The sequence below is a fragment of the Moschus berezovskii genome, chromosome 23 (assembly GCF_049115385.1).
Source record: "Moschus berezovskii isolate FMDL1 chromosome 23, NW_MosBer_1.0, whole genome shotgun sequence".
Taxonomy (NCBI): domain Eukaryota; kingdom Metazoa; phylum Chordata; class Mammalia; order Artiodactyla; family Moschidae; genus Moschus; species Moschus berezovskii.
In genome coordinates, this window is record NC_142482.1 from 60,450,322 (window position 1) to 60,473,654 (window position 23,333).

At 51.4% G+C, this 23,333-nt stretch overlaps 1 protein-coding gene across 2 annotated transcripts in view; it reads left to right on the top strand.

The window, feature by feature from the left end:
• Positions 1-16,708, top strand: part of LYRM4 (LYR motif containing 4) — a 92,106-nt gene extending 75,398 nt beyond the window's left edge. Inside the window, exons 3-4 of one of the 2 annotated variants that reach the window (XM_055406123.2) lie at positions 947-1,306; positions 16,275-16,708. In XM_055406123.2, the coding sequence (XP_055262098.1) occupies positions 947-1,021 (75 nt within the window). In that variant the 3' untranslated portion in view covers positions 1,022-1,306; positions 16,275-16,708. The remainder of the gene's footprint in view (positions 1-946; positions 1,307-16,274) is intronic. The other variant, XM_055406122.2, reaches the window with a different exon arrangement.
• The last annotated feature ends 6,625 nt before the right edge of the window (positions 16,709-23,333 follow it).

Genomic DNA, 23,333 nt, shown 5'->3' on the forward strand with positions numbered 1-23,333 from the left:
TTCCCATGAAGTGATGGGACCAGATGCCATGATCTTTGTTTTCTGAATGTTGAGCTTCAAGCCAACCTTTTCACTCTCCTCTTTCACTTTCAAGAGGCTTTTGAGTTCCTCTTCACTTTCTGCCATAAGGGTGGTGTCATCTGCATATCTGAGGTTACTGATATTTCTCCCAGCAATCTTGATTCCCACTTGTGCTTCTTCCAGCCCAGCATTCCTCATGATGTACTCTGCATATAAGTTAAATAAGCAGGGTGACAATATACAGCCTTGACGTACTCCTTTTCCTATTTGGAACCAGTCTGTTGTTCCATGTACAGTTCTGACTGTTGCTTCCTGACCTGCATACAGGTTTCTCAAGCATCATGTCAAAAAAATGAAATTTCGTTAAAGGATCTATTCTAGATGATTAAAAATTAAACTTAAGCTCCAGAAAAAAAATTCAAAACTCATATTTTAAAGTTGGAAATACAATATAAATGAGGTCATCTTTATACTTACAGATTTAATTAGCAGTTATTACGTATCTTCCATATAAATGGAAAATGATTTCAAGTAAGAGGCTGTCATTTTCAATAATTACTGTTGGGAGAGTTTGCTTGCTGTAAAAAGTGTGTGTGTGTACACACACGTGTGCACATGTGTTCATGTGTATCTGTCTCCTCACTGGGTAAAGTTTCTTGTTTTCCTCAATTGTTCGGTCGCGTCCAACTATGTGTGACCTCATGGACTGGAGCCCACCAGGCTCCTCTGTCCATGGGATTCTTCAGGCAAGAATACCAGAGTGGGTAGCCGTGCCCTCCTCCAAGGGATCTTCCCAATCCAGGGATCGAACCCATATCTCCTGCGTTGCAAGCAGATTCCTTACCACTGGGCCACGAGGAAAGCCCCTGTCAGCGAACGTGACACTTTCTCTTTCCATAACCAATTAGTCTTCCCGTTCTTTCAGCCCGAGGGGTCGTGTCCTGCGTCCGGGACCCTGCGCTTATCACGTGTTCCAGGTGCTACCCGTCGGTCCTGCTAAGCGATCACTTACTCCTCGCCGTCTTTGCCAGCTCGGCGGCCTCAGATAACCACGGCATCTCACAGCTCTGCTTCTTCCGCACGGGTGAATGAGGGTGGCGGTGCCTGTCTCAGGAGAGGGCCTGACCCGCAAGAAAACACACAGGCCTGGTCTTGGTTTCCAGCAAGGTCGAGTCCCCTCAGGGATGGCCTTGCGAAGGGCCCTCGGCACTCCGCGCGGCGTGTTCCTCGTCGGACGTCGGACGCTGTTCACAGACGGCAGGGCCCTTGGGCTGGCAGCAGACAGGTGACGGCCCTCCCGGAGCGAGAGCCCCTCTCCATGTGGGGGAGGCAGGCGTGGGCGGGGTGGGGAGCGCCGCGTGCGCGCAGGCGCACAGAGGGCGGGGGGGGGGCGTGGGGAGCGCCGCGTGCGCGCAGGCGCACAGAGGGCAGGGGGGGTGGGGCGTGGGGAGTGCCGCGTGCGCGTGCACGCAGGCGCACAGAGGGCGGGGGGGGAGGGGCGTGGGGAGCGCCGCGTGCGCGCAGGCGCACAGGGAACGTGTGCCGTCACGTGACGTGCGCACGTGGGCCGGCTGCCGCGAAGGCCGAGTCGGTGGTGGGCGAGCGTTGACCGCGGCGGCGGCGTGTCCGGGATGGAGGCCTGGTCCACACGGGAGCTCCTTCGACGGCTGCGGGTGGTGACGGCAGGAATGGGAGGAGCCAGCACGCGGCTCTGGGGCCCAGAAGGACTCAGCAGCCTCGGAGACGAAGCTCCGGGCGCGGCCCGGCTGCAGCGGAGCCCTGCCCGAGCCCGCGCCGTCGCAGCGCCGAGCGCGGACGGGCTGCCCGCGGGAGGCTGAGCGCCCCTCCTCACCTCCACACGCCCCCTTTTCCTCTCCTGGAAAGTGAGAACCATCTTGTCGCCACTCACGACGAGTGGCTGTCCTTTGCTGCGTTCAAACAGAGACAAAGGCGGGTGGGGCCCGCCTCACAGGGCGGCTGCCGGGCTGCGCTGGCGACCGGGACCGCCCCGCCCCGCCCGGCGCCCGACCCGCCGGTGGCACCTCCTGCCCGCCGGGGCCGGCCCGCCGCACAGGGCCGCTTCCTGCCCGGCCTCCCCGCCAGGCCGCTCGTGCCTGGGCTGGGGCAGGGGTCTCCGGGAAGCACAGGGGAAGCACAGGGGGGAAGCCTGATACCCTGCGTGAGTGTGTGAGAGTGTCTTCCTTATAAACCTGACGCATCGCTCAGACAAGAGCCGCTCTTCTCTCCGTGCGCGAGCCCGGCCAAGGCCGCCCTCTCCTCCGCACACATCGGTTCATGCGGCTGAGCGGGCAGCAAGGGATGGGGAGGCGGGGGACCCGGTGGAGGGCAGGGGGCCTGGACGGGGGCCCCGGCACATCCATGGTCAGCCACTCCGGTGAGGCTGTCACACCAGGCCTCTCCCCCCGGCCCAAGCGTTTCTTCTTGTGGGAATGGAATGGTTCTGGAGAAAGCAATCTGCTGGCAGGGGCTTGGGAATTAGGATTCAGAAGCTTGGAATTGGAGCTCAGCTGCCTGTGGGAAATACACTGTGAATGTTTTATTCAGCAATGCATATATAAGGTTGAGCAGAATGCAAACACATAAATCACTTAAACAATAGCCGTTAAAAACTGCCTCCTAGCATTTCAGAACGGCTGCCCGAGCACTCGCGAAGTCCTGTGTTGCCATCTGCTGCTGGAGCGTGTTATTACACTGCCAGGTCTCACCGGTTGTCCTGGGCCTCTGCGTTCACGCTCAGGCACGGGGTTTTCCTGGGGTGACACGTGTTTGAGGGTTGCACGAGGGACTGCAGCACCTTTAGGACTCTGTGGGGACAGAGCAGAGACGACAGAGCCGGTGTCTTCGCTTGGCTTTTCACCCGGCATAGGCCTCGGTGCTCAGTCGTCCCTAGAATCACAGGGTCCTGGGACCGCATTGGTCTGTCTCACCGCCCGCCACAGTTAACCAGCGTATAACCGCCAAGAAACAGGAAGGGTCAGTGTCTCAGCAGTGGCACCCGCCTGCAAGTCAGCACAGGCTCCCGTGATCCAGGGCGGAGGCCCCTGGCCCCGCAGGAGTCGCTTCCTCCCTGTGTGTAAGCCAGAGGTGAAGGTTACTGGGTCGGTGTTTGACCTCAGTCCAGGATGGCCCCTGCGTCCTGAGTGACGCGCAGCAGCCAGCCCCACGCAGAAGATCTGCAGCACGGCCCTGGGGTCCCGAGCGCTTGACTGTCTCAGGTGCCAGGTAGCCTCCCCGCTGGCCTTCTGGACCTGCAGGGGCACCGCTGAGGTCTCACCTGCCCTGAGACAGTACACGGGGAGTCTCAGCTCCTCAAAGCCTCACGGAGCGCTGGATGGAGACCCTGCCCTGAGACAGTACACGGGGCGTCTCAGCTCCTCGAAGCCTCCCGGAGCGCTGGATGGCAAAGACCGCCAGGGCAGCCGTGCAGTGACCCTGACTCGGGCAGGAATACGGGCAGCCGCGCGGTGACCCAGGCTCCGGCAGGTGGTATACAGCAGCCGCACGGTGATCCAGGCTGGGGCAGGGATACAGCAGCAGCTGGACCGCGGGCTTCACGGTGGTGAGGCGGGCAGGCACAGGGCCGCAACCACGTCCTCCTTCCAGGCTGAGCCGCTGCGGCGTCCCAGGCTTTTACGTCGGGTGTGACTGTGAGCCCCGAAAGATGCTGTCCGTTAGCATTATCTCTTTGAATAACAAGAGAGGTCATGGAGGGAAAGCCATGTTTCACATGGGCAGGGAAAACTACAAAGCAGGCAGGGTTTCCCTTTAACGATTAACTTTCAGAAGGAGAGTGGAGCATTGAGTAGAACCGACGTGAGACTCGTCCTTTTAATAGAAAATGTGGAGCCGCGTAGACCCTGGGTCGCAGCCGCCCCATCCCGGGTCTCTCCCGTTCCTGCAAAGGGCCTGGGCCCTGGACAGTCTTGTTTTCAGTCCCACAAATGTGAAAAATGGTCATTTACTTTTTATAAAGTATAGATTTTTCAGACATGAAAACTCTAGATGCAAAAACTGGAAAGTTCAAAATTAAACTCTGGTAAGATACACATTACAAAGCTTACCATCTAAATTGTTTTTAAGTACACCATGTTAGATTTTTAACAGGTCCTTATGGACTGAATAAGAACCTAAGAAGCAAGGAAGCACCAGGCCTTACGTGCCCACAGCTACAAAGCCAGTTGACACACCAGGGGCTGTTCCTTAGCCAAGTCCACGGTCCAAGAAGGGCCTCGGCCACCTGCTCTGAATACCCGGAACAGCCTGGAGCCTTGCTGCTCTGAGATGCTGAGCTCACGAAACTGCAGGCAGGTATCCTGCAAGGCTGAAGCTTTTGTAGTTTGGACGTACATGTCATGTGCTTATAAATTCCCCTCCCCCCCCACAGATTTTTTATATTTCGTCAAATTTTAAACTTTTTTTTAAAATAAAGTGTAATATTAAACATTATTATATCAAAAGTATGAAAAAACCGGTAGAGGTACGGTTTTAAAATCAAACATTCACTTTTACATAATACTCCTCAGCCCCCAGCGCTGGCTGTGGTTGCTGTAAATACAGCGTGACCTGTGCTGTGAATTGAACTTGGTTTCTGTAGCCTTACTTGGAAGTGTCTTGTTGATCGAAGCTGTAGCCATGACGCAGTAACCCTGTTTATAGAGTCATGCTGACGGGGTGGGTTGAACTTTGCTTCTCCCTGGACCTCGGGCTTGGGCCAGGAGCCCGGATGAGTCAGAGCTGTCAGCAGCTCGGCAGCTGCACCAGTGAGAGCAGCCTTGCCCGCTCCCGCCACCCCAGACCTCTGTCCTCTCACCCTACTGCAGCAGAGACTTTCACGCCTGTTGCCCGCGAGTGTTAACAAGGCGGGAGGTCCAGTTCTGGGCATTAAGGGCCCAGTGTAAGTGCCTGGAGCTTAGTAGGCGTTTGGTGAACGTTCATACTGCTCTTCTCTGGGGGTTACATTCTCAGGCTTTATCTCTAGCAACCACGGAATTTGAAAAAGTTACGATGGATGGTGGTGATGGCTACACAAAAATGTGAACGTGTTTAATGCCACAGAACTGTATGTTTAAAAATGGCTCAAATGGCATATTTATTTTGTGCATATTTTACCACCGTAAAAAAGAAAGTATTGGGTTTGTTTCAAATTCTAGAGCCAGAAAGCTTTTTTGAATGGAATCAGCAGGAAAACTTAAAGTCCTTGTCTTTGAAGGAGACACAACTCACGGCATCGCGAGTGGACCCCGCCTGGGGAGGTGATTTCGATGCCTGGAAAGCACACGCGGCTGACGGGCACACAGCTCACAGCCCCAGGAGGCAGTTAGCTCAGAGAGGGCAGTGAGGAGCAGAGAAGAGGATCCTTGAACAAACAGACATCTGCTTCCGTCTGCAGCCAGCGTTAGTTTGCAATGGCTGTGATTTTTTTGTTTCTTGTTTCCCTTCTAACCTTATTGCCATTTGATTTGCAAATAAAAGTTGTATATATTTAAGCATATGACATGATGTTTTCATACCCACACACACTCTGAGATGACTTTCATAGCCGACCTGACTAAAATCCTACCCGCAAACAGCGCCCTTCTGTGTGTGTGGTGAGAACACCGCGATTTGCTCTTAGCGGGTTGCAAGTGTGCAGAACATCCTTATGAACTGGAGTCGCCATTAGATGGACACCCTTAGGTCTCCCCACAGGTCTCATCTCATCAGTCAGAGTTTGTACCTTTTGATCAGTATCCAGATCCCCTCCCCCATCTGGTAAACACCAGTCACCCTAGTACTCTGTGAGTTTGGCTGTTTTTCATTTCCACATACACGTGAGATCGTACACTATTGTCTTTTGTGTCTGTCCCAGCCCAGTGTCCTACGGGTCCATTCGTGTTTTCACAGATGGAGGGATTTTCTTCTTTTTAAGGGTGAGTAACGTTGCTCTGTGTGTGCGTGCCTGCGCATACACACAGCATTCTCTTTCATCCACTCGTCTTTCGGCAAACACTGGTTGCTTCTGTATCGTGGCTATCAGACGTAGCGCTGCACTGACTGTGGACGTGCAGAGGTCTCTTCAAGGGACTGGTTTCATTTCCCTGGGTGCACACCCAGCGATGGGAATGCTGGATCAGACAGTAGTTCTGTGTTTAATTTTTTGGAACCTCCATACTGATTTTCACGATATCTATACCAGTTTATTATTCCCTTTGTCTCATGGGAAAATGTGAACACATACAAGCAGTAGAGAAAGCAGTATAATACTCTGAGTGCCCATCGCCCTTCCCCTGCCTCGTAATTACATCTGTATGGCCAACTGCATTCTGCGCGTATGCCCACCTATGTTATTTGAGAAAATGTATGTTTTATGTGAAACTATTTTAGTACATACTTGGAAATACAGATTATTTTGTGAAACATAAGTATAATACCATTATTATAATGAACATACTAATAATAATTTCTTAATATCCTCAAGTATGTGTGTTCAGTTGCTCAGTCATGGCCAACTCTGTGTGACCCCATGGACTGTAGCCCACCAGGCTCCTTTGTCCATGGGATTTTCCAGGCAAGAACACTGCAGTGGGTTCCCATTTCCTTCTCTATCAAATATACAGTGTTTAAATTTTTAGATTATCCCACAAATATAATTTTCTTAACTTTTATGTTTGACTTAGGATCCAAATAAGGTTTTGGATAATATGTCTCTTATCTGTGGGTTCACCCATATCTTCCCCCGCACACTCTTGTTTTTCCTTGTCATTTGCTGAAGAAGTAAGTTCTCATGTCTGAGTTTTGCTGGTTGCCTCTTTATTTTGTCATTTATCATAAAATTGATAGTTGGATCTTAACCAACTGGGTCCTTACACTTGGCTAGATGCTAGACTCACCTGGGAAGCTTTAAAAAAAAATTCTGGCATGTGTAGAAATAGTTGGGTGGTTTCTAGATGAAGTTAAACATAAAATCACCTCATCCCCCAGCACTTCCTTCCAGAAAAACTGAAGCAGTTATTTAAACAGAAGCTTGTGCAAAAATGTTCATAGCAGCACCGTTCACAATAGCCAGAAGTCCAGACAGCCCACGTATCCTTCAACTGAAGCAAAGGGCTGGACAAACTAGGATGTGTGCATGCAGCAGAAATCAGCCTTGAGGTCTGCGAGTTCCCAATCATACCTTGAGAACATCACACCAGTGAAAGACGCCAGCACGAAGCCACACACTGTGTGGTTCCGTCCCCTGGAAATAAGATATGGAGACCCGGAGAGGCACGAGGAAACCCGTGGGGCTGGGGGCGGGGGTGGGGCGTGACTGTTGGGGGTGCGAGGCTTCCTGTGATGGGGCGGTGGTGACAAGGTCCCGGGCTGGACGGGGCCGGTGTTGGTTACCGCACGCGCTGACGCTGACGCCAGCGGACTGGCTCACAGGTCACGCTCCCTCCACCTGCCTCAGCCTCTGCAGCCTGCCCTGAGGGGCCGAGGGCACTTCTGTTTGAATGCCGTGGGGCTTCTGCTTAAAATACTAATTACAAGGGACAGAAGCCCTTTCAGAGGATGTGTGCTGGAGGACAGAGATGATGGAGGTTGGTCTTCCCAGCTCCCCTCACCTTTCCAGGCCAGGAGCTGGCCGTCTCCTCCCTGCATTCCCTGACCCTTGAGAGGCTTACTTGGCTCTGATAAAGTAGCGAGGTGTTGTTAGGGGTATATATATATTTGGAAGGGCCATAGGTTTGGAGTCAGAAGACCGGCTGGGTTGGGCTGTGTCAGCTCCGTAGTTCGTGTGCCAGCTGTGAAAGTGTAGGCAGGCCACGGCATTCTTCTGATGCCTTTTAATCACCCGTAAGATGTATGTGTCACGTAGTGACAGGATATTTATAAAAATTAAGGGAGAAACTAAAAAGACATTTTTAATGAAATTATAAAGATGGTTTATCCTTGGAAGGAAAGCTATGAAAACCCTCGACAGCATATTAAAAAGCAGAGACATCGAGTTGCCAGCAAGGGTCCGTCTAGCCAAAGCTATGGTTTTTCCAGGGGTCACATATGGATGTGAGAGTTGGACCATAAAGAAGGCTGAGCACTGAAGAATTGATGCTTTTGAACTGTGGTGTTGGAGAAGACTCTTGAGAGTCCCTTGGACTGCAAGGAGATCCAACCAGTCCATCCTAAAGGAGATCAGTCCTGAATATTCATTGGAAGGACTGATGCTGAAGCTGAAGCTCCAATACTTTGGCCACCTGATGCAAAGAGCCGACTCATTGGAAAAGACCCCTGGGAAAGACTGAGGGCAGGAGGAGAAGGGGACGAGAGGATGAGATGGTCGGATGGCATCACCAACTAAATGGACATGAGTTTGAACAAACCCCAAGAGATAGTGAAGGACAGGGAAGCCTGGCATATTGCAGTCCATGGGGTCACAAAGAGTCAGACACGACTTAATGACTGAACACTAACAACAAAAGGGAGAAGCTCAGCAGTTAAGCCACTCAGCCTGGCACCTGCCCAGTAAATGTGACTTTCCTCGTGATGGATTGTGAAGCAGGGCAGTGGGGGGCACGAGGAGGGTCAAGGTGAGATGCAGAAATGCCCCTGTCCTCACCCTGGGGGTGTCCTGAAGGCCACAGTCACGGAAACCTTGGGGTGAAGCCAGGTCAGTCCTGACCTGCCCCTTGGGGGCCCAGGACTGTGTGAAGGAAAAGCTGTGAGTTCAGGGCAGAGTTGTGAAGCCAGGACCTGTGATGGTTGCCTCTCAATTATGATTTGTATTGTGCTTTTTCTTTTCCACCCAAATTGTATTCTCCAGGTCATTAAATTTTCTTCTACAATGTCATTTTTAATGACTGCACATTGAGGATATGCTTTAAGAGAAAGTGAAGGGCAACTCTCTGGCAACTAAATCAAAAGCCTAATCAAGAGTAAATTAACCTGAGAAATGGAAGACCTTTTAAGATTTTCTTTTGCCAAGTCATTGAATGTCTGGCTCTGTTTTGTTTCGGAGGAATGATATCAGAATTTCCCACTGTAACCTTGTTTTTATGAATTTCTCCTTTCATTTCTAATAGTTTCTGCTTTATATGCTGAGCCATGGTCTTTATCTAGTGCCTACAGGTTTACACTGGCTACATCTTTTTCCTAAATGTTGCTCATTATTCAGTATAGTGTTTTTTAGACTCAACTTTACCTGCCTGGCGTGCTGTGATTCATGGGGTTGCAAAGAGTCGGACACGACTGAGCAACTGAACCGAACTGAACTTACCTGGTCTAAGGTTAATGTAAACTGGTATTCCACCCCCCTCCCCGAGTGTGCCTCTGTGTGTCTTAATTCTTCCCTCGATTTTCAGTCTTTATCAGCTGCCTGTGCTTTTGGAGTCTTGCTGTCTGTCACCGGTGGTCCGGGCGCGTTTCCTGCGGGGGATGACGCGGCTGACTTTGTCCCTGTCACCTCTTCCTGTTGCTCATCTCGGTTTGTTTCCCGTCTTCGCCTCGTTATCTGTGTTCTGGGAACTCTGTCCTCTTCCCTGTTATTTGAAAAAGGATGTCTGGTTTTCCATCAAGACATCCCATCTCCCCGTGTGTTCAGTCACTCAGTCATGTCTGATTCTTCGCAATCCCGTGGACTATAGCCCGCCAGGCTCCTCTGTCCGTGGGATTTCCCAGGCAAGAATAGTGGAGTCGGTTGCCATTTTCTGCTCCAGGGGGTCTTCCCAACCCAGGGATCAACCCCATCCCCGTGCATGCTCACATTTCACAAGTCTGTTCATGTTTCCCCTCTGAGTCTAAGCGCTCTGACCACACTGCCTGCCTTTGGCTGCTCCTAGCAGCGTTGTTACAGGCAGACGTTTGGGTCAGGTGTCTTCTGTCTGGCTCCTAGATTCCCTTGGGTGTATTGTTATTTTCTCTGTCATCTCTCTGGTGTTCGGGTGTGGTCGTTAGCCTGCCCCGCGTGGCTGCAGTTGTGGAGGTTACAGAGGGGCAGAGTCCCTCCCCCAGGGACCCATGCGATAGCAGTGCCAGCAGCTGCCTGTCCTCCGGTGCAGGCTGAGCCGGGCGACCTGGCCTGGGCACCGCGTCTTGCACTGCTGCAGCCGTCCTGCTCTGGGGCAAGTGCAGGCCGGCCCCGGGGAGGAGAGCCCGTGTCCCGGCCCCGCTCAGTGCGGGCGGGCGTCTGCAGCTTGTGGCCCAGCGGCCTGGTGCTCTCCACTGTGGCGTAGGCACGGGCAGGGCTTCCTGATGCCGGCACCCCCAAACAGCGGGGTGTTCGGGGAGCAGGTATGTCACCCACCAGGGCAGCACCTCCCTCGCAGGAGGTTCAGAGGTCTGTGCTGTCAGTCAGGTGGTCTCCCGGTGTCCACTGCAGTGTTCAGCCTGGCTTCGGGGTGGGGAAGAGAGAGGGGAGCCCCATTAATCAGGTGTGCCAGAGTGCATCCACCCAGGGTGTTTGAGGAGGCTCCCGGCCCCGGGAAGGTGCGGCCGTGGCTGGTGGCCGGTCCCACGTCCCTGTGTCTCCCACAGCAGTGCTGGCAGGGTGGGCGCTGAGGGGCACAGGCCGCTGCTGCAGAGAAGGGCGGAGGGATACGTGTGTCCTGACCCGGGGGTGCTGAGCGCGAGAGGCGGGCTGTGGGGACGTGGACACGCTGGTTCCTCCTTCTTCCCTGTCTGCTGTCGCCACCGTTTCTCACGTGAAGCGAGGTGGGCACCTGCTTCCGGGTGTGGCATCCACTCAGGAGCTGCTGGGTATGGGGGGTTGGGGAGACCGCCCCGGGGTGCTGGGTCTCAGGGGCAGTGCCCAGGGCGGGGGGTGGAGAGGGTGGGTGCTCATCCTTTTCTCTGGGGGCACCTGCTCACTCCCGCCTTCTCTGCACCCAGCCGATCACGCCCACACTGGGCCGGCCAGGAGGTGGGCATCCTCACAGCCCGAGCCTTCCGCCGTGCCGGGAGCCCCTCTGGGTTGCGCTCTGGACACCCGGTGCTGTGACCCCGACTCTGGATCCGCTGTGTTCGTCACTCTGGACGTTGTGAGTCTGTTATTGGTGGCCGTCTGAGGTGTCGCCGCCCCGCACCCCAAACCCAGAGTCAGGGACTCGTGACCAAGCGGAGCAGCGCGTGCCCGCGCCCCGTGCGGCCCTTGTTGTCCAGTGCGGCGCAGCGCAGCACCCGGCAGAGCACGGCCCGGCCGCAGGCCTCCAGAAGCCAGCCGTCGCCCAGCTCAGTACTTGTCTTTTTCTCTGACCTTTTCACGTTTGTCTAAAGCGGCTCTTTAATCCGAATCGGTTCACACCGACCCTAGAGAGGGGTCCTGTAGGGATGGCAGAGCATAGAGCGGCCTGACTGCCCGAGGACGCGTGTGGACAGCCTTCCCCGGGCAGGGGGTAAAGGCGCCGGCGGAACCCGCTGGCCGCAGCACCAGCGCTGGCACTTCAGCCGCAGGTCACCTCACCTCGTGGCCGATTGTCGCGCTGCCAGCCTCCTGGCCTGGAGCCCGCGTGCCCTGGGGCCCACCTGCAGGCCCGAGGGGGCAGCATGACCAATGATGGACTTCTCGGGCGGTTTGCCGGGCTGCTGCTGCCACCACCCTGGGGAGGGGCCAGCTCTCGCGCTGACGGGGTCCTGGATTCTGCCCGCTTCCAAGAGGGCTTGGTGAAGCCCTTCCAGCAGCCCTTCCAGTAGCTGCGGGTGCCGACCTGCCACCAGGTGGCTTTCGCCTCACAGAACTTCCCCACCCACCCCAGGGACTCGGGGCCCCTGACCGGCAGATGGTCTGTCTCCAGCTCTGCGCCCGTCCCCAGGGCCGAAGGATGGGGAGTGCGGTGGGCACCGGCCAGCATGCCTCCTACTTCACCCAAACAGCATTCCTCAAGTCTGAACTCTCTGGAGCACCCCCTGGTTCTTGGCTCTGCCCTCTTCTCTGGAGCCCGTCATGGCACTGAGCAGGACCAGGTCACCTCACACGGCTGCGTTTCTTGCAAGAGCACCTAGCCCTGTAGGTGTTGGCTCTGACAAGCAAGTACTGCGTGAACTGTCTGACGGGGTGCAGCATCTGCTGGAGGGCCAGGCTGGGGAAGGTGGCTGTGGGCAAACACTGTCCACCGTGAGCCAGGTAGAAAGACGTGTTTGTTCTGCCAAACCTTCAGACTGTCCAGAGGGTCAGCTGTCAAGCAAATGCACACTTTTGGAAAGTAGTTTTGCAAGATCCATCAAGAGCCATAAAAATATTCATACCTATTTTATAGAAACATTTTATAAGCAAAATCAGAGATACTATAAAAGGTTTATACATGAGAATGGTAACCCCAAGACTCAGCAAAAACTCTGCAAACATTCATCATGAGAATGATTAAATAAATTATGCCTCTTCACAGTGCAGCTTTGTCCATTATTAAAAATATCCTTTCAAAGACTATTTCATGACATAAGAATATAAAGTTAAGTTTTAAAAAGTTATTCCAAATTTAAATATTCTGCATGAATATATATTTTAAATGTTTAAGTGAATAAAAAAACTAGACAAAAAAATGCTAAAATATTAATAGCCACATACTCTAAAACAAGTATTGTGGGACAAAAGGAGATCCCTCTGTCTCTTGTGTGGCTTTGTTTTCAGACTGTCCGTTAATGGCACTTCCCCAGGTGATGGTAATATTGTTTCCACTTATCCTAGGGCATACCTTCTTCTTTTCAGTGACCTTTTTTTTATCAGTTGTTACATAGTCTACAATTAAAATTCACAATATGCATTCACATCAATTAGGATTTGGGGGGGAGGAAGGAACAAGATGGCGGAGGGATAAGACGGCGAGACCACTTTCTCCCCTACAAATTCATCAAAAGAACATTTGAATGCAGAGTAAAGTCCACAAAACAACTTCTGAATACTGGCAGAGGACATCAGGCTCCCAGAAAAGCAGCCCATTGTCTTCTAAAGGAGAGAGAAGAAATCCAGCTCCACCCACCAGAACACCGACATATGCTTCCCTAACCAGGGAACCCGGACAAGTCACCCGTCCAACCCCATACACAGCGAAGAAACTACATAATAAAGAGAACTCCACAAACTGCAAGAAGAGGGAAAGGCCACCCCAAGCAAAGCAATATAAGCAAGATGAAGAGGCAGAGAAATACCCAGCAAGTAAAGGAACAAGATAATTGCCCACCAACACAAACAAAAGAAGAAGATATAGGGAATTTACCTGATAAAGAATTTCAAATTTTGATGGTGAAAATGATTCAAAATCTTGAAAGCAAAATGGAGTTACAGATAAATAACCTGGAGAAAAGGATTGAGAAGATGGAAGAAAGATTTAATAAGGACTTAGAAGAAATAAAAAAGAGTCAATATACAATGAATAATGCAATAGATGAGATCAGAAACACTCTGGAGGGAACAAACAGTAGAATAACAGAGGCAGAAGACAGGATAAGCGAACTAGAAGATAGAATTGTAGAAATAAATGAAACAGAGAGGAAAAAAGAAAAACGAATTAAAAGAAATGAGGACAATATTAGAGACCTCTGGGACAATGTTAAACGCTCCAACATTCGAATCATAGGAGTCCCAGAAGAAGAAGACAAAAAGAAAGACCATGAGAGAATACTTGAGGAGATAATAGTTGAAAACTTCCCTAAAATAGGGAAAGAAATAATCACCCAAGTCCAAGAAACCCAGAGAGTCCCCAACAGGATAAACCCAAGGCAAAATACTCCAAGACACATAGTAATCAAATTAACAAAGATCAAACACAAAGAACAAATATTAAAAGCAGCAAAGGAAAAGCAGCAAATAACACATAAGGGGATTCCCATAAGGATAACAGCTAATCTTTCAACAGAAACTCTTCAGGCCAGAAGGGAGTGGCAAGACATACTTAACGTGATGAAAGAAAATACCCTACAGCCCAGATTACTATACCCAGCAAGGATCTCATTCAAATATGAAGGAGAAATCAAAAGCTTTACAGACAAGCAAAAGCTGAGGGAATTCAGCATCACCAAACCAGCTCTCCAACAAATGCTAAAGGATCTTCTATAGACAGGAAACACAGAAAGAGTGTATAAACTTGAACCCAAAGCAATAAAGAAAATGGCTGTGGGATCGTACTTATCAATAATTACCTTAAACGTAAATGGGTTGAAATTTTCAAAAAGGCTAGGAAACAATTCTCATAGCCATCAATAGTTCAGTGTTGAGTTCATGAATAGTTTTTAAAGTTTGGGACAAACTGTAGTATTTGCTATTTGAAGTACTATTTGTAATTGGCATATTATGATGTAACATTGGTCTTCATTTCCAACTTAAAATGCCTAAAAATGCCTAACAGGTTTTTAGATTTGTGAATTTTAGTTGAAATGTATTTTACGATGTTACTAAACCTGCAGAAATATTGAAATATTTCAGAGAACTTATTCACTGTACATTTATTTTATTTATAAAAGGTATGAACTGTAGAAAGTTTTACTTGTTGGGTCAAATGCTTGTTGCTTCAAATACTTGTTGCATTTGAAGTGCTAGTTACAAGAAAATCAAATACCTTCAATGTATAAATGCTATTAAGTTTTTAAAGGACTCTGGAGTATAAGTAAGTTTGTTTAAAGAAATTTAGTCTGTTCAACTTGAATCAGCTCTGTCAAACATTAATTAAAAGCCTCATTTAAAAAAAATAAAATAAAGATTCAGATGCTCAGGAAAAAAAAATAATGAATATATAGAACTTGTTAAACCAAATAAATAAAAATAATGGAACTTGAAGAAGGTAATAATGAATTATTAGATTAAAGTGTCAGAGCAGGTTATTTGGACAAAAGACAGAAGTTTAACTTAATGATGACTGTACACATAGCATCTTTAATGAGTGTCTCTTGATTTCCTTATATGGAACTTGGATCAAATTGTCCATCACTCTGATCCAATAAGGTAATTTCTCCATTTTTTTGTATTAGTCATTTTAGTAAAAATCTGTTTTAATTAAAATAAATAAAAAGGATTTGGTTTAGTTGTGTATAACAAGAAACCCAAATAACACATTTAAAAATATAGAAATTTATTTTTCTCTCACATGAAAGAAAAGTTGGCAATAAGCTAGTTAAGTTGGCTGGTGGCTCCACAGTCATCAAGAACCCAGGCTCCTGCTTCCTGCCTCTCATCTTCAGTGTGATGAAGCAAACTTACCTCCTAGTGCTAGAATGGCTGCAGGTGCTCCAGCCATCAGGTTACAGTCACCTGCCTCCTCGTCTGTCTCCCCTCGCGGACTCTAAGCTTCCTGAGGGCAGGCTCAGTCTCAGCCTTCTCTGAGCGCAGTCCTGGTACAGGGGGTGCCTGCCACTCATCTGTGTCTTGGCTGGGACTGGGCCGCCCTTCACCCTTCCTCCAGGGCTCGTGGGGGCTTTCACTCAACAGATGCCCCCAGATCATCTCTGCGGCTGAGCCCTCTGATCTCCACTTCCTTCTCTCAACCTCTTGTCAGTGGTCGTAGGACTGGGGGCCCCAGGGCCACAGCATGCCTGGGTCACCTGCCCTGCCTTTGAGGGGCTCCCAGGGAGACCTGGATGGACACAGGCCCTCGAAGCTGGCCCAGGTGGGCTGCCAGGTGGGGACAGCAGGCTTCACAGCATCCCTCTGGCTGCTGCCGGCCGGGGGCACGTTCGGAGGCAGAGCCGGCCCCTCGGGAGGTGGCAGGAAGCCCGTTACCCCGCAGCACACATGTGACTGGCCCAGGGCGCTCACACCCTGGAGGCACCAGCAGTGCTGTGGGTCCAAAGCAGAGGACTGTGAAGATCTGCTGGGAGCCGCCAGGGCTCTCCTACAGACGAGGATGCTGAGACCAGAGGACAGAGTTGGACAGTGAGACAGGCGCGCGCAGAGCCAGGCTTTGCCCGGTGTGGACGAGGCTCACTCACCCTCTCCGGTAAAACTCCATCCTGACGGAAGAACCGGTCCTAAGGGCCGGAAGTCCTGTGGATGCGGAGTCACCGTGCACGAGGCGGCCTGGGTCTCACCAGCTCAGGATAGCTCGCCTCTGGGGCCGTTCCAGGGACGAGAAGGCGTGAATAGGAACCTCCCACTGTCCCTAAAGTGGGGGAACTGGTGGGGGGGCGGGGTACAGTGCCAGGACGTAGCCAAAGCAAAGCCGTGACTGCGCTCTGCCCGCAGCACAGTTTCCAGAACGACACGCGTCCCCACCGACACACTGGAGACGCGCTTTCTGAGTCTTCACAGCTAACAGAGCCCGAGTTCCTGATCTTTGTGTTCTCTTTGCCTCCAGGTCCACATTGGCCAAATATATTCAACCGACAAGCTTGTCATTGAGAATCAAGAGAAGCCCCGGGCCTAGGAGCCGGGACCAGCCTCCAGCAGCAGCGTGGACCACTGGCAGCACCTGTCCTGCTTGCAGCGGGGCCCCCAGCAAACCTCGAGGGGCCTCCGCATCAGCTTTAAATAGCCTCCCTCTGCCTGCCCTCCAGGAACTGATGGACTGAGCGGCGGTCCCCTCTCCTGCAGCCTTAGTGACAGAGGTCGGCTGTCGCCCCAAGCATCAGGATGAAGAGCTGGAGCGCCTCCAGGGAAGGCCGTGTACAATGGCGTCTTGTCCACCCTACCCCTCTCTGTGGCTCCGCAGCACCTGTATAGAGCATTTCCAGACGTGTTTCTCAGTTCTTGACAATAAATAAAAGCATCTCCCTGGCCTTCTCTACCAGACACACATGTCTTCATGATTAACGCACTTTTGTTTCCTGCTAGTGCCGGGCCTGCAGAGGGCAGTGGGGGGCCCAGCAGGGAGGGTCCAGCCCTGAGCTGAGTGACCCTTTGCCAAGGCAAGTCCACACACTGGAAGAGATGCAGGGACGGCGGGGAGCAGGGTGCATCCTACCACTGAGACCCAGGCCCAGCGTGACAGCAGAGGTTCCCTGTGTGGCTACTCACCTGGGGACGGTCCTACAACCCGCTGCTCAGGGTGGTCTCAAGGTGACTGACGTGAGCCCCACTGGGGAGCTTGCTAGAAACACGGAAACTCAAGCCCCACCCCAACCTGTTTTGAATCAGAATCTTCGGTCTGACACACCCCAGGGGGCTCCAGTGTACGCTGAAATGTGCATCCCAAAGCTCACTCACTGAGTCAGAGTCACCTGGAGAGATTGGGGGTTTTTAAAAAAGAAATTTCTCAGCCCTTCATATTCTGACTTGTTAAGTGACAGATGAGGCACAGTGGTTTATTTGTTGTGTTGTTCAGTCGCTCAGTCATGTCCAGTTCTTTGCGACCCCATGGACTGCAGCACGCCAGGCCTCCCTGTCCATCACCAGCTCCTGGAGTTCACCCAAACTCATGTCCACTGAGTCGGTGATGCCACCCAGCCATATCATCCTCTGTCATCCCCTTCTCCTCCTGCCTTCAATCTTTCCCAGCATCAGGGTCTTTTCCAGTGAGTCAGTTCTTCCCATCAGGTGGCCAAAGTATTGGAGCTTCAGCTTCATCATCAGTCCTTCAATGAATATTCAGGACTGATTTCCTTTAGAACTGACTGGTTTGATCTCCCTGCTATTCAAGGAACTCTCAAGAGTCTTCTCCAACACCACAGTTCAAAAGCATCAATTCTTTGGCACTCAGCCTTCTTTATTGTCCAGCTCTCACATATATACATGACTACTGGAAAAACCATAGCTTTGACTGAACTGAGCTTTATCAGCAAAGTAATGTCTCTGCTTTTTAATATGTTATCTAGGTTGGTCATAGCTTTTCTTCCAAGGAGCAAGCATCTTTTAATTTCATGGCTGCAGCCACCTTCTGCAGTCATTTTGGAGCCTAAGAAAATAGTCTGTCGCTGTTTCCACTGTATCCCCATCTATTTGCCATGAAGTGATGGGACCGGATGCCATGATCTTTGTTTTTTGAATGTTGAGTTTTAAGCTAGCTTTTTCACTCTCCTCTTTCACTTTCATCGAGAGGCTCTTTAGTTCTTCTTTGCTCTCTGCCATAAGAGTGGTGTCATCTGCATATCTGAGGTTATTGATATTTCTCCCAATCTTGATTCTGGCTTGTGCTTCATCCAGCCTGGCATTTCTCATGATGGACTCTGCATATAAGTTAAATAAGCAGGGTGACAGTATACAGCCTTGATGTACTCCCTTCTGATTTGGAACCAATCTGTTGTTCCATGTCCGGTTCTAACTGTTGCTTCTTGACCTGTACATAAGCTTCTCAGGAGACAGGTAAAGTGGTCTGGTATTCCCATCTCTATAAGAATTTTCCAGTTTGTTGTGATCCACACAGTCAAAGGCTTTAATGTAGTCAATGAAGCAGAAGTAGATGGCTTTTTGGAATTCCCTTGCTTTTTCTATAATCCAGCAGATGTTGGCAATTTGATCTCTGGTTCCTCTGCCTTCTCTAAATCAGAGGAACCATAGATCAAATCACCAACAATAATTTATAAATTTTACATTTCTCCTGGTCTTTTTAATGTTTAGCCAGTTCAGGAAACTCTGCCCTTTGAGTATGTTACGGGTAGAAACAATATTCATGTGCATTTATCCTTGAAAACACATCAATTCAAAGCAGGAAAAGAAGGAATTACTAGCCTACTTCTGGGGAAGTTGATGAGGGACCCGGACACCAGTTTTTCCTTGCTTATCGCCTCCCTCCATCTGCAGGACTGAATGGTTTTCTTACTCACGTGTTTGGGTTTACAACAGGCTCGGATAAACAGCCGCAGGTCCTAACATCGAGGGACTGTCGCCGCCGCGCCACTGCACCGCTCCCTGTGTCACTTTAATCCTCACAGTCACGGGGTCCTCACCCCCTGGTGAAGGCCGTGTCTGCCCGCCTCGTCTGTGGATGGTAGATGGTGTTGTGACACTGCGTTCAAATGGTCCCAACGTGCGTTCGTGGCGCCTGGCACTAACTGTTCCAGGATGCTCTGGCCCACGAGTACCCGTGAGACCATCCCTGCTCCATCCCGGGTCTGCTCCCCCTGTAAACCCAGATCCTCGCACGTCTTAGGGCCACGGTGTGAGAGCTCCACTCAGCAGATGGTGAACGTGGTGGGAGGCAAACCTCCCCACCGCCCCAGCTGGCTGCCCCGGGGCAGCGTCTCAGCCTGGGTGTGTGGCTCCAGGGCCCGCTCCCCTCTGCCCAGGCAGCGGTGTGGTCGCTCAGGGTGCCGCCAGCAGAGGTCAGCTCTGACGTCACTCCATTAAGGAAACATCCAGAGACTCGCCCCGCCGCGCCCCCTCCCACTGAATTCACTCAGCAACTGGAAAGAGAAGATTCCTGTTTGTTCTCAGGGGTGAGGTGAGCCCTGTCCACAGAGGCTCTGCCACCAAGCGAGTCCCCGCCGTCTCCCTCCACCCACGGCCTCACCCGAGTAGACCAGCGTGCCCCCCGCCCCCCGGGGGGAGGACAAGCACGCACTCCCCACACCAGGGAGCAGGTTCCCTGGGCTGTGCTGGGAGGGCGTCTCCTGGACGCCCCCAGCCATGGACACAACGCGCCTCGATGGACACAGAACCCAGATGATCCAGACTCGACTGAAGACAACCACGGGGACCACGTTTCAACCGTTCTGCCTGTTACTGTGCAGCAGCCTCGCGACAGTGGCCCCTGCGAGACACACGAGCCACGAGAAGAGGCAGGGACACAGCCGGGGAGGTCAGCTCCCCAGAGGACGGAGACGGGTCCCTCGCTGGCGCTCGGTCCTAGGAACCAAGGGAGCAGCCCACGAGGACGTGCCCTCCGCGGATCCCAGGGGTGCGTCTCTGTTACAGAGGATCTGGAGCAAACCCGACCTTGGTAGAGAAAGCAGGCCTTTTCTCTGACCGTTTGCCCTAAGTCTGTGGGCAGGGCTCACCTCACCCCTGAGAACAGAGGATCTTCCCTTTTCAGTCTGTCTGCAGCCCTTAGTAGTCCTGTAGGGAAATTTTCATGAAAATGTCTTCTCCTGTCGAGACCCACATGGGGATTAAGACAGATACTCTTGCGCAGGAGATGCTCAAAGGCAAAGCTTTAAGTCCAAAGACCCTCAGAGGAAAACCCAGAGCAGAGCCCTCCGAGATGAATCTGGGAGGACCGCTGACGCTAACACCAACAGCAGACAAGGCTGGTGTCTTCTTGTCTTGAAGTTAGACCACAAACAACGGTTGACACCAGTGGAGCTGGAACTGCACTTGCTCCCTGACCCCAGCGTCGCTGCGCCCACCCGAGGGCCGTGTCAGGCATCGACGTGCAGGCAGCCCCTCCCCAAGGACCTGGACTTCGGGGGGTCATGGCTCAGCAGGAAAACGGCTTCCTACGAACGACCCGCATCCTTTTCCTTCTGAAGTGATGAGTTTTCCTAGGAAGTTAGAAACCTTTTCGTCAACCAGAAAGTTACAGGGAGCACCTTCTAAATGTCAGTTAAACACTGTGAAAATATTTCAGTAGAACTTCCCTTCAGTTACTGAGTGAATTCGGGTGACTATGTCTGTCTTGAATTCAGAGACAGTTTAATGATAACATAACTGGTTCTAAGTTTTTAAAGGAGTAATTTTTTTTTGCATTTAAAAAATTTATTTATTGAAGCACCATGGACTTAAAATGTTATGTTAGTTTCAAGTGTACAGCATAGTGATTCTTTTTTTTTTTTTTTTAAGATTTGTTCAAAGAGTCTTAGAAAAATGAATTCGTTATTCTGTGGAAGGAGTACTTTCCATTACAAAGCACGTGTAGGATACACGCTCGAGGACTCCAATATTAATGCTCAGAGTCTCACCTTCCACTCACACTTCAACCATGGAGCATATTTAGGATTATTAACTCACCAGATTTTAGCATGTATTTTTACTTCTAAAAACACAGCCTTTCACTTCCTCGTGGGACTCTGCAGACAGAAGCTTGTTCAGAGAGGGAAAATGATGTATCAATAACCCAGGCTGCAAAAATAAATAAAACATTATTCTTTTAAAAAAAAATTTTGGAAGACAGGAACATGGTCTGGTGGGAGGGATGCAGATGGTGGGGAAAAAAATCCAGCCACTGAGGCGGACAGCTGAAGACCGGGGTCTAATTTCATGCTCAGCTCACGAACATCACCTTCATGTTCCAGGGTCCCAGGGGTGAGCAGACCCCTAATGACCTTTCCAGCTCTGAAAGCCTGCAATTCCAGTTAAGTCTAAAGGAAAGAAACCATCCTGCAGACCATCTGAATGCTAGTCTCGTTTTCATTTTTCCTTTGGCCCTACCTTGTGGCTTGCAGCGTCTCAGTTCCCCAACCAGGGTTGAACCCACGCCCTGACAGTGAAAACACCGAGTCCCGACCGCTGGACCACCAGGAATTCCCTGGATGCTAGTTTTTGGCACAATCATCAAGAAATCTTCAAGATCTGTCCCCAGTTTCGTGTGGGACGTGGGTGCTGATTTGGGATTGACTGGGCAGTGAAGCCAGCTGGCCGCCTGCAGAGGCACAGAGAACTCACGGGGGAGGCCCGTGGCCCCTCAGATTCCTCCCCAGCCAGCAGTTCAGAGTCTGAGCCAACAAGTATGTTTCCAGCTTCTTCTACACTGAGCACTTTTTCTCCCTGGCTTCTGCTGCTTCTGCAATTCCTGAACCAGAGTTTGAACCCAGTTGAGAAAGAAAGGGGACATCTGCCTCTTGCTCACCAGCAGTGACTGTCCCCTCGCACGTCTTCGCAGCAGGCACATGGTTCAAAAGAAAGTTCTGAAGGTAGTCGGCAGAGCGCTCAGTTTGGGGTGGAGGCACACAGGGGCTGACACCAGCCAGGGGTCCCCGTCCCCGAGAGTCTGGCTTCATGGACGGGGAGCCCCGCTAAACACCTGGAGAACAGCCAGAAAACCAGCCAGTGCTGGCCTGGGCGCACGAGCAAAAGAACAGGCTGCGCAGAGGGACTCACGGGGATCCTGGGGCTGGAATATCCTAGAGGGTGAAGACTCGGGTCAGGGGGTGGAGCACGTATCAGGAAGGCAGGCACCCCTTGAGTGGGAGCAGAGACAGAACAGGAAGTCCTGGCTGTTCAGCAGCTTCCTGGGCTTCCCAGGAGGCTCGGTGCTAAAGACCCCACCTGCCAATGCAGGAGACATAAGAGACCCGGGTTCAACCCCTGGGTCAGGAAGATCCCCTGGAGGAGGGCATGGCAACCCACTCTAGTACTCTTGCCTGGAGAATCCCATGGACAGAGGAACCTGGTGAGCTACAGTCCATGGGGTCGCAAAGAGTCAGACACGACTTACTGAATAGACTCCACGCTTCCACTGCAGGGGGCGTGGGATCGATCCCTGGTCGGGGAACTAAGATCCCACATGCAGAGTGGCCAAAAAAAATGTTTTTTAAATAGTGTGTTTGGCATGCCACAGACAGCTTCCCTTCAAGCTCTCAACCGTGTAGTTAGGCAAGAATCCTGCCCCTGCTTGGCAGATGTGAACACACTCTCTCTAGGGAAGGGCCATGTTCAAAAGCGCAGGGACAGTGAGGCCAAGCTGTGTCCACTGCCTGCCAGGCTCACCTGGAGCGGGTGCACCGTTTCCACGTCAGGCCACTGCGGGCAGCCCAGCGCCCTTCTCTGCTAGCACCGCGCCTGGCAACGTTTCCCACGCTGCTCAGGAGCGGGTTTTCTTTCTTTAAAAAAAAAAAAAAGTTTAGTGTTGTTATTAACTCTTTATCTGAAGTGGTTTGAAACTCACAAGTATTTGCAGAAAAAGCAGAGAATTCCTGGGTTCACTTCTCATAACTTACCCCAGCGATCGTATCTCCTGTAACCTCGGCTCACTGGCAGAACCGGGAAATCGATGCTCTGACGCTACTGCTGACTCGGGTTCTCCAGCCTCCGCTGAGGTCTCGGGGCCCCCGCGCTGGGGGCCGCGCGGGTATCGCAGGACATCCACAGCATCGCGGGCTCGACCCACTAAGTCCAGAGCTCCCCGCCGCAGTGGTGAGCCCCGAATGCGTTCCCAGACTCAGTGGCGGCTTTCACATTCTTTATTCAAATTAGGACTTTAGGTTCAGCACTTTCCTTCGAGCGTTGCACTTACAGAAATATCCCCATAACAGCGGAGCAGCCCCCAGGAGACTCCCTCCAAATCCCTTAGAGCTGAAGAGGCGTTCACAAACCACAAAGATATAATCATCCTTTCAAAAATCGAGGAGAAACACGGGGGCTGGGTTCGGACTACAGTGGTTCTGAGTTTAAGTAAACAGTATGAAAATCACATTCACAGAAACCTGTTACTCAAGCCAGACACTCCACCGGGCACAGTTCTCAGGCAAATGTCACAACGAAGGTTAATGAGGTTACTTTCACATTATCAGAAGGTACAGTGCAGAATTCCTCACAAGCACAT